Source organism: Trichechus manatus, unplaced genomic scaffold (genome assembly GCF_000243295.1).
Source record: "Trichechus manatus latirostris isolate Lorelei unplaced genomic scaffold, TriManLat1.0 scaffold00113, whole genome shotgun sequence".
Lineage (NCBI taxonomy): Eukaryota > Metazoa > Chordata > Mammalia > Sirenia > Trichechidae > Trichechus > Trichechus manatus.
In genome coordinates, this window is record NW_004444049.1 from 8,314,852 (window position 1) to 8,325,083 (window position 10,232).

At 46.2% G+C, this 10,232-nt stretch overlaps 1 protein-coding gene across 3 annotated transcripts in view; it reads left to right on the forward strand.

Moving 5' to 3' along the window:
* Window positions 1-531: 531 nt before the first annotated feature.
* Window positions 532-10,232, forward strand: part of HNRNPUL2 (heterogeneous nuclear ribonucleoprotein U like 2) — a 14,385-nt gene continuing 4,684 nt past the window's right edge. The window contains exons 1-14 of one of the 3 annotated variants that reach the window (XM_004383834.2): window positions 532-1,402; window positions 3,496-3,631; window positions 3,898-3,974; window positions 4,179-4,318; window positions 4,597-4,687; window positions 4,786-4,898; window positions 5,118-5,381; window positions 5,561-5,683; window positions 6,035-6,163; window positions 6,714-6,882; window positions 8,220-8,420; window positions 9,472-9,545; window positions 9,807-9,914; window positions 10,032-10,193. In XM_004383834.2, the coding sequence (XP_004383891.1) occupies window positions 859-1,402; window positions 3,496-3,631; window positions 3,898-3,974; window positions 4,179-4,318; window positions 4,597-4,687; window positions 4,786-4,898; window positions 5,118-5,381; window positions 5,561-5,683; window positions 6,035-6,163; window positions 6,714-6,882; window positions 8,220-8,420; window positions 9,472-9,545; window positions 9,807-9,914; window positions 10,032-10,112 (2,250 nt within the window). In that variant the 5' untranslated portion in view covers window positions 532-858 and the 3' untranslated portion in view covers window positions 10,113-10,193. Of the gene's footprint in view, window positions 1,403-3,495; window positions 3,632-3,897; window positions 3,975-4,178; window positions 4,319-4,596; window positions 4,688-4,785; window positions 4,899-5,117; window positions 5,382-5,560; window positions 5,684-6,034; window positions 6,164-6,713; window positions 6,883-8,219; window positions 8,421-9,471; window positions 9,546-9,806; window positions 9,915-10,031; window positions 10,194-10,232 lie in introns of those variants that run through there. The other 2 variants (XM_023738247.1, XM_023738248.1) reach the window with 2 other exon arrangements.

Sequence of the window (10,232 nt, forward strand, 5' to 3'; positions counted from 1 at the left end):
TTCAAGCTAGCCAATGAGAGAATCGAAAGGTGGGGTCGGGGGTCTGTTGCTGGGCAGAAGCAGAGGCCTTGAGGAAAGAGGAGCTCCAGGGGCTACTGTATTCCTTGGTTCTGGAGCGTTCTTTTGTGTACTAAGCAACAAAACAATTACTAGTAGGCTTTTATGTTGCAACAGCTTTCCCTATGACTTTTTTTTTAAACAAGTGGAGTTCGATATCTGTTCTTATTCTCCAAGAATCTGCTACATGCATAGTCACTAGGGAACAGAGACTACCTAGCAAACTCTTTAAGGGCCGCACAAGAAGTCGGACGCGGATGAGGGCAGCGAGAGAGTGGGAAGGGCATATGAGAAGGGTGCTCCGGCCGGCTGCGCAGAAACCTCGGCTAGAAGTACGGAAACACAGGCGTGCACACGCTTCCGTGCTACGAGGCACTTGAGCCGCAGCCAGCCTTTCCGTCTCAGCCTCCGGTGCGGCTGCGTGGTTAAACCACCAGCGGCGATTGGTCCAGTAGGTGAAAGGGGGCGGGAGGAAGAGGGATGGGAAATCCGGCGTCTTCCGCGCGCGCCCGCGGCAGGGGAACGGAGGGGTGCCGGACGGGAAGCAGCTCTCCACTGCGTTGTTAGAAGCTGCGTGGCCCCAAAGGGGGAGGAGAGAGGGAAGGAGAAACAAACACCAAATAGCTGAGGCTGCGCGCGGCTCTCGCTGCGTGCGTGCGTTCGCGCGTGCGCTCACTCGCGTGGGCTCAGTGCTGGCGCGTGAGGCGGAGGCGGGCGGCGGCGGCGGCGCCTGCGCAGTCGGGCTCGGTCGACGGTTCGGAGGGGAGGAGGCGGCGGGAGGCGGAGGAGGCGGCGGCGGCGATGGAGGTGAAGCGGCTGAAAGTGACCGAGCTACGATCGGAGCTGCAGCGGCGGGGCCTTGATTCGCGCGGCCTCAAGGTGGATCTGGCGCAGCGGCTGCAGGAGGCGCTGGACGCCGAGATGCTCGAGGACGAGGCCGGCGGTGTCGGGCCCGGGCCCGGTGGGGCCTGCAAGGCGGAGCCTCGGCCTGTAGCCGCGCCGGGCGGAGGCCCGGGCGGGGACGAGGAGGAGGACGAAGAGGAGGAGGACGAGGACGAGGACGAGGAGGCGCTGCTTGAGGACGAGGACGAAGAGCCACCCCCTGCCAAGGGCTCGGTCCAGGCCGTGCAGCCGCCGCCGGAGCCCCCGGAGGCGGCAGCCATAGAGGCTGCGGCCGAGCCTGATGCTTCCGAGCAGCCAGCAGAGGCCACGGCCGGGTCAGGTGGGGTAAATGGTGGCGAAGACCAAGGCACCGGCAAGGGGGAGGAAGACGAGCCCGAGGAGCGGAACGGGGACGAGACTCCGGGATCCGAGGCGCCGGGTGACAAGGCCGCAGAGGAACAGGGTGAGGAGCTGGCAGCGGAGCCCGGCTCCAGACTGCCGGGTGCGCCCCGATCCAGTACCCTGTCCTGCATCGTGGGGTTCTATCCCTCGTTCTTACTTGCCTGGAAGTGCAAGAGTCCCATTGCCATTTGTGGGATCCCCAGGGGAGGTGGTTTTCATCACCTGCCCACCTTTCTGAGCGGTTTGGCCGCCTCTGGTGGCCCTGCTGTCTGCAAGGGAAAGATTCTTGCTTAACTTGATTCTTTGGTGGTAGTGAATGGAAGTGAGTGGTTTGGCGTGCGAACTGCTCGTGAGCTACCTGTGGAGCAGTCTCCCGCGGTTCTGGTTATCTTTTCCAAAGACGTGAATACGCTGAGAAATTGGCGATCACAGAGCCAGCCAGACCGACAGCTGGAAACTTAGGTCTTTGGGCTACCTGACTGTTGACCTTTTCGCCATAAAAATATTAATCAATAAACTAAGTTCGTCAAAGTTCGCTCCATGGAAGGCACATTGCTAGAGGTTGAGCTACACACAAAGTCGGGAAATCCAAGCTTGCTCTTGTTTTAGCAGCAGGGTGCAGCCTCTAGTGTGAGGGTGTCGGGTTTAATAGTTAACTAGTGAAGAGAAAGTTTTAATCTCGTACATTTAGAATAAGTCAGTTAACGTTACCGGGCTGGAGCTTTTACTTGCTTGTATTCTTACCTTTAAATTTTAGTCTTCCCACTGAGTCGCTGGATGGGCGTATTTGTAGATTTGCTGTACACTTGTGCCAGCCTTTTACACTTCAAGTCCCTGATTTCTGAATTGAAATGACACTAAGGTGCTGGTGGGTCCGTTGGGGAACCTTGTGGAAGAGACTGTAGCGTCGCCCCAGGGAGTTAGTGACCTTTCTCTCTTCTGTTGAAGTGATTGGATAGTTAGAGCTGATCCATAACAGTATCTGTCAGAGTAGAGAGGCAAACTGGAGCTGCTTCCAAGTCTTACTGTAAAGTGGGTTGCTTTAGTTTTTTTGATTATACATTTTTTAGATTGCTGTTGATTTTCATGATACATTTGGAACCCACTCTGACAATCACACGCAGCTTGCAAATTGCTTATCCTATGTCTTGGAACAAAAATCGCATTACATAACTTTGTATTATTCCAAATAGCAGATAAGGAAGATGTTGAGGATAAAGGACTGCTTTAAAGAAATTATTAAAAAACCATCTTAGTGTTGCAAAATATAAAAGTCTAAGGAAAAATTCCAGGGTGTTTTCCTCTTGTAAAGAAAGTTGCTAAATATAGGACAACACCTTTCTACCCCAAATTATGTGCAGTAAGGGTGCAGTATTATTTATGGGGCTCTTGTGACTTAATGATTTGCTCTTGCAACTTTCAGTAAATATTTATGATAAAAATACAGCTTTATGTCATGCACCTGAGTCCATTCACTATAGAAGTAAAGCCATGGTTGTGCATTTTAAAGATGGAAAGACAAACTTTAAAAAAAAAAATTGAGTCTTCTGTATCATGAAGCTGTGTAAGTGATGGAAAATGTGTATTAGGTGCTAATCACTTAAATCCAAATCAGACAAGCAAGAATCAAAATTAAATTAACCTATAACGAGAAAAAAAACAAACTTGCTGCTGTCGAGTTGATTCCGACTCATAGCAACCCTATAGGACATAGTAGAACTACCTTATAGGGTTTCTGAAGTTGTAAATCTTCACAGAAGCAGACTGCAAATTAACCTATAAACGGTTTTTTTTAAGTCTTAGGGGGTATTTCTTTTTATGTTATATTGATAGGAAAATCTGCAGTTGTGATCTGATTTAAGCTGATAAATTTAGAATGCACAAATTGTCCAGTTCTTATCTATTGTTTAATTATAATTAGTCTGTAATGTTCAGTGTTTTTTTGCTTTGTTTTTGCTGTTTTCCTTTCTAATAAAATCCCAGCCAATGGCAGGAAGGTGATCTTTGGAAATAAAACATTTTGTGGATGTAGTGGGAATAACCTGGCTATTCTGACTAGACAGATACTCAGATCCCCCTTTAGTTTCTATTGGTCCGAGCTGATTCTACACTCTAGTATAAAAACTGCTGATTTTCTTTCCCTCCTTTTTGTAGGAGATGACCAAGATAGTGAAAAGTCAAAACCAGCAGGCTCAGATGGTGAGCGGCGGGGGGTAAAGAGACAGCGGGATGAGAAGGATGAACATGGCCGAGCTTACTATGAATTCCGAGAGGAGGCTTACCACAGCCGGTGAGGGAAACAGTCCCTTTCATTGAAGGGAGTGTCTGCTCTGATTTTGGTGTACCTGATGTTGATTGGAGAGTCTGGAAGGAGGGTGGATTTAAAAATGGAATAGGTTTTTATAGGTCTAAGTTTTAGATTGAATCTACCCTGGAAAGCTCCTGTTGAAAAAAGCTGTGTGCTGGGATTTTATATTTATTGATAGTTTAAAACAGCTATCCCTCAAAGAAGAGGGCTTTGGTTACATTGTATTTGCTTTTCTTTCATGTGTATAGCTCAAAGTCTCCACCACCCCCTGAAGAAGAGGCAAAAGAGGAGGAAGAGGATCAAACTCTTGTGAACCTGGACACGTGTATGTATAAAGCAGACAAATTTGGGGTTTTTAAAAACTAATCTTAGAGTGATTTTGGAGATTGTGACTTCATGGCCTGCAGCTGCTAAGAGATTTAGCATGTGGGATACTTTGTATCCATTTTTGGCAACTGTGTAACTGGGCCCTGTTGGTGGCTTTTAAGTGTTGGGTATTGTAGTAGACTGATAGCTTCTTTCTTAACAGATACCTCGGATCTCCATTTTCAAGTGAGCAAAGACCGCTATGGAGGGCAGCCACTTTTCTCAGAGAAGTTCCCCACCCTTTGGTCTGGGGCAAGGAGTACTTATGGAGTGACAAAAGGGAAAGTCTGCTTTGAGGCCAAGGTAGTATATACAGCTCATTGAGACCATTCATTTATTAATTTATCCATAAGTATTTTATTAGTGCAGAAAAAGATGCCAGGTTTTTGACAATAACTTTAGAAGCATTAGCCCAGAAATAGGTCCCCATGGCTTTGGTTTAAGTTCAGTGACAGTTGTTACTCTGCTGTTAAGTTGCGACATTTGTAGTTTTCAGTTACTACAGAAACATTGTCTTTCTGACTCAGACATTGCTCCTGAGTTGGGCAGAGTATCTGAGAATTCCTTTCTGACTTGGCCAGGTAACCCAGAATCTCCCAATGAAAGAAGGCTGCACAGAGGTTTCTCTCCTTCGAGTTGGGTGGTCTGTTGATTTTTCCCATCCACAGCTTGGTAAATTATTTCTTAAATTTCTTCATTAATGCTTGCTACCATACTACTTACTCTATGGAGAGTTTGGGTTTAGGTAACTAATTTGTCGACTATTCTAGGTGAGGATGAATTCTCTTATGGTTTCGATGGACGAGGACTTAAGGCAGAGAATGGACAGTTTGAGGAGTTTGGCCAGACTTTTGGGGAGAATGATGTCATTGGCTGCTTTGCTGTAAGTCCTTCTGAAAGTTGTGGGTTAATATCAAGGAATGGATAGAGGGCGCTGGGAATTCAGTCATGCTTCCCATCAACTGCTGACTTTTATGCACTTGATGCATTGCTTGTTTAGTTGTGTTGGACAGCAGCCTGAGTAAAAAAAGATTAAGTTTTAAGATGTAATCAACCTTAAATCCTGCAAGCCCATAAGTGCTCTTGTCCTTTGCTGTTGTAGAATTTTGAGACCGAAGAAGTAGAACTCTCCTTCTCCAAGAATGGAGAAGACCTTGGTGTGGCATTCCGGATCAACAAGGAATCTCTGGCTGACCGGGCCCTCCTACCCCATGTCCTCTGCAAAAATTGTGTTGTAGAATTAAACTTTGGTCAGAAGGAGGAGCCCTTCTTCCCACCATCAGAAGAGTTTGTGTTCATCCACGCTGTGCCTGTTGAGGAGCGGGTGCGCGCTGCAGTCCCTCCCAAGACCATAGATGAGTGTGAGGTATGCCAAACAATACTCAGGAATGTAGGGCTCACACTCTGCAGTGGTGGGTGGGTGTGCTCTCCCAGGTCTTTTCTTCTCAAAACTGAACTGGGGCAAGGAGGCTGTTCTTGAATTGGGCTTGATAAACATGGCCTTCACTTATTTTTCCTTGCATTCCGGATTCTGTTTACCTGCAGGTGATTCTGATGGTAGGACTACCTGGATCTGGAAAGACCCAGTGGGCACTAAAATACACAAAAGAAAACCCTGAGAAAAGATACAATGTTCTGGGAGCTGAGACTGTGCTCAGTCAAATGAGGGTGAGTCGCTGGGGGAGATGAGTCAGCTGTAGTATTTGCTCTGGAGGTACCAAGAAACTCATAACCTATCCCCAGTGGAGTTAGTCTTTGTGGTGTCTGAGAACAAGGGTTCCACAGATAGAGAAATGAGTCTTTTTTAAGTGTCTTTAAAGTGGATTTGGTTTTCTCTGCTGTGTTGTCCAGTTTCTGAAAGCAGATGAAAATCTGTAATATATCCAGATTAAGACTGGAGTAAGAATGAATCAATGTGATAGCTTTGGTGGCATTTAAGGAGGTGACATGTACCAGTGACTCTTGGGCTTTAACTTGCTGCGTAATTTATTGCTCTTCACTTTCTCTCAAACTCACCAGATGAAGGGCCCTGAAGAACCAGAGATGGACCCCAAAAGTCGAGACCTTTTAGTTCAGCAAGCCTCCCAGTGCCTTAGTAAGCTGGTCCAGATTGCTTCCCGGACAAAGAGGAACTTCATTCTTGATCAGGTATCTTTCAAACATTCAGAAGAAACCTGGTATTATAGGTGATCTGGAGATGAAAAATTTGACATACATTTAATCTGGTGAAATTGTCAAAGTGGAGTACGTATGTAGAGAGAGACTGAATTAAGGAATAGAGTCAGGTCACCTGATTATAACCAACTTGGTTGTATGTTATGGTTGTAATGTTTTTTTTTTTGTTTTTTTGACCAAGAGATACTTCTCATTAATGTTTTTGCCAAAGTGTACAGACCCAGACTAGAAAACAGATAATAGGGGCAGTGGAAAGAGTATTGGAGCTTGTTTGGATTCTTGTCTCCAGCACTTAGTAAATTTGTGGCCTTGGACAAGTCCCTTAACCTCTCTGAGCTTCAGCTTTCCTGACGTGCAAAATAGGATAATGCCTGTCGTGTAGGGTTTGAAGAATTAAAGGGGATTGTATATACAGTTCTCTAACCTGGTTATCTTGTTTATAAAAGATGCTCAAAAAGTGTTTTGGTTGAATTTGCATGGTAATTTTTATTCCTAAAATGTCTATTATTATTTCTGTCTCGAGTGTAATGTGTACAACTCTGGCCAACGGCGGAAGCTATTGCTGTTCAAGACCTTCTCTCGGAAAGTGGTGGTGGTTGTCCCTAACGAGGAGGATTGGAAGAAAAGGCTGGAGTTGAGAAAGGAAGTGGAGGGAGATGATGTGCCTGAGTCGATAATGCTAGAGATGAAAGGTGGGCTAAAACTCTACAAATTGTGGGTTCTATCCCTCGTCAGTGTACACCTGACTGGGCCTCTCAGCACCTGGAGTGATTCTCTACATCTTAAGTGTAAATCTGAAGAGCAACTTAATGGGAAGGAGCATTTGTAGAGAATGGAGAAGCAGTAGCTCCTCCACCCACGTTGGATAAGATACAAAAGGATAAGATAGATCTCTGGGAGAATTGAAACTCAAGCGAGAGAAGCTCATTGAGTCAGTTATTCAGTAAATGTTTACGCATTTTGTTTGTTTATGCTACTATTTGTTCAGCACTATCCTAGGCACGGGGGAGTAGCAAAAGCTCTGCTTTCATGGAATTTATATTCTAGAGGGGGGAGATTATTGTGGTTCAAATTGAAATGTGATTGGAATGAATGATCTCATTGGTTTATCTTGATTTCTGGTACCATGTTGGGCCTGTTTTTTGTTTTGGATTTAGTGTCTGGCTGAAATGTAAAATCTCTATGAGATACAAAGCCTTAGAGCAGGGTGCACAGGAGGCAGGATTAACCATCTTGGCGGACCTACCTTCCTGCTGTCTCCTAGAGAGTGACTTTCCCCTTGCTGCCTTTAGCGCTTGGCATCCCACCTGCGCTGTCATCTGCTGGCTCTTCGAATTCTGATATTTCCCAGGCGTGGGAGCTGGTTTACACATCTGTGAGCTGGATTCTCCAAGTTTACTCAGAATGAACTATGCCAGTCCATCACAGATATTCAGGCACTCTGAGTTCAGTTTTATAAAACTGAGAGCTAACTGATTCATCTAAGAATCACGAGAGCTGGTTAAACTAAATCCCACTGGGACCCAGCCTCTGAACTTGACGTGGAGAAACTGGCAATTTTACCAGCCCATCAAGTATGGGTGGTAAATGGGGCCCTTTGTATACGCTTGTTTTCACCTTGTGCAGATGAGTAGGTGCCTTCAGGCTTGAGTCAGTTTCTCACTGAGCCTCTTTTAAAAGTGCATTTCCTAGCATCTCAGTTAATTTTAGCCTCTGGCTGTCTGCCTCTCTCCTGATAAGAAACTCTAACCCAGGTCACTCTAATTTATTATGGATCACTTGAGAACTTGTAAATCTAGTTTGTAGAGAGCCCTTTGCCTGGGGCTGTTAAAATTGAGGGAAAACTTCTGATGGAGAAAGTTAAGTTGATTATATGGGAGTGGGTGTGAACCCAGCACAGTTTTGTGCAAAAGTACAAAATGCTTAGAGGCTTAGAAAATCTTATACTTCCCGGAATAGAATTTTCATAATGAGATCTTACCTATCTATGCACTTTTCAGGCCCACAAGCTTCTCTCTTACTCTTATAGCCAACTTCTCTCTGCCTGAAAAATGTGACTATGTGGATGAGGTGACATACGGAGAGCTGGAGAAGGACGAAGCTCAGCCCATTGTCACAAAGTACAAGGAGGAGGCGAGGAAGCTGCTGCCCCCCTCCGAGAAGCGGACAAACCGCCGAAACAATCGAAACAAGCGCAACCGGCAGAACCGAAGTCGAGGCCAAGGCTATGGTAAGTCCTGGGGACCTGCCAGCCCCCGTCCTCAGCCTGTTGTTTCTACTGAGTACAGCAGGACCTGTAGGAGAAGGCCAGGAAAACCAAGTTAAGTTACTAACAATGAGGAAGTGCCTTCTTTATGGAGCATATTTCTTCCTGTGTTCTTTACCCCCAAGCCTCCTGCTTTTTCAATAACTCGTAACGAAAGGCAGTACTTTCATATATTTGTTTCCTTGAGAAGTGATGTTTGAGCCTTCTCCTCTGTCTAGGTTTCATTTTTACATACGGCTTCCCCACTTCACTGTTTCAGTGTATCTGAAGAATTTGTGCAGTGAAGTTGAATGCTCATCTTAGGTTTTCTTGCTGCCTTGTCTATCAGATCAAAATCAATCGACTGTGTAATCAAACAGTGAATGCATTTTTCAGTTAATAGTCTTATTGTTTTAAAAAAACCTGAATGACTTTTTGGGTTACAAAGCAAGTTAGTTGCCACTAGTGGAACGAATTTTTCCCTCGAGCATCCCATTTGTTAGTTAAACTCTCAGTGTGTGTTCACTGTCCTTTAGAAATGTGTATGTGTGTGTTTAAGTCAGTAAAAATGTTGAGTGCCTACTATGTGCGAGGCAACTGCACTAGGTGCTGGGATTACAAACGCTGGCCCTCAAAGACCTTACTATCTAGAGTTTTGTTTCAGTTCTATAAAATGATGGGTATGGGTTATATGATACCTGAGATCCCTTCCAGGGCTGAAAGTCTGATTCTGTGAATGGCAGTTTTTACACGTTTCTAACTCTGCCATGTATCCTTTTGCCATCTTAAATGTTTTGCAGGAATTGGGGGGCTTCAAAAGCAAGGTGGCTTCGTTTTCTTGTGTCTCTATTCTCTGCCCTCCCCCCTCAGACTTTTTAAAAAGATCTCGGCTGGTGCTTTAATTACGTGAGCCTGATGGAAGCAGGCCCTCTATTCTCCCAGAATTGCCTTTGGCTCCAACTTTTTGATTTCCACTCAGATGTGGAGCCAGGACCCCATGCCAGCTGTCTGAGCGCGCTCTCCATTTCTCTTCCAGTGGGCGGGCAGCGCCGAGGCTACGACAACCGGGCCTACGGGCAGCAGTACTGGGGGCAGTCTGGAAACAGAGGGGTGAGTGCAGCTCTCCTTCTGCTCCTCCCTCTGGGCCGTGATAGCCATTCCAATTGGCTTGGGGGAGCAGAGTGGTTTGGGCTGTTTTCTAGGGCTTAGGGTTTTGCCCGTTTAATGTGTTCCTCTGAAAGAATTTATCCTGGGAAAATTAAACATGTTTACATTATCAAGCTAAGATACGTCTCCTTTAAGAGGGGGTCACAGTGGGGTATGATGCAGAAAACCCATAAATCTTTGCTCCTTGTCTTTCTCCTTTCTCAGGGTTACCGTAATTTCTATGATCGATACAGGGGGGACTATGATCGATTCTACGGGCGAGATTACGAGTACAACAGATACAGAGACTATTACAGACAATACAATCGGGACGTAAGTATCTTCTTGGGATAGGTAGAGGGTGAGGGGGCCGGACCAGAGAGATCAGTGTCGCCTCTCCATCCTTAGCCAGCTCTGGCTCGAAGTGATGGGGTTTCCCCTCTCTTCTAGTGGCAGAATTACTACTACCACCACCCCCAGGACAGAGACCGATACTACAGGAACTACTACGGTTACCAAGGGTATCGGTGAAGCCCCTGCCATTGTCGCCTGTCAGCCATGAAGCTGAATCTCTGGGGGTGCCAGGCACCCCCATAAACACAACCAAGGAAAACAGGGGCCGTCGGGGTGGGGCTGAGCTGCCGGGGAGGG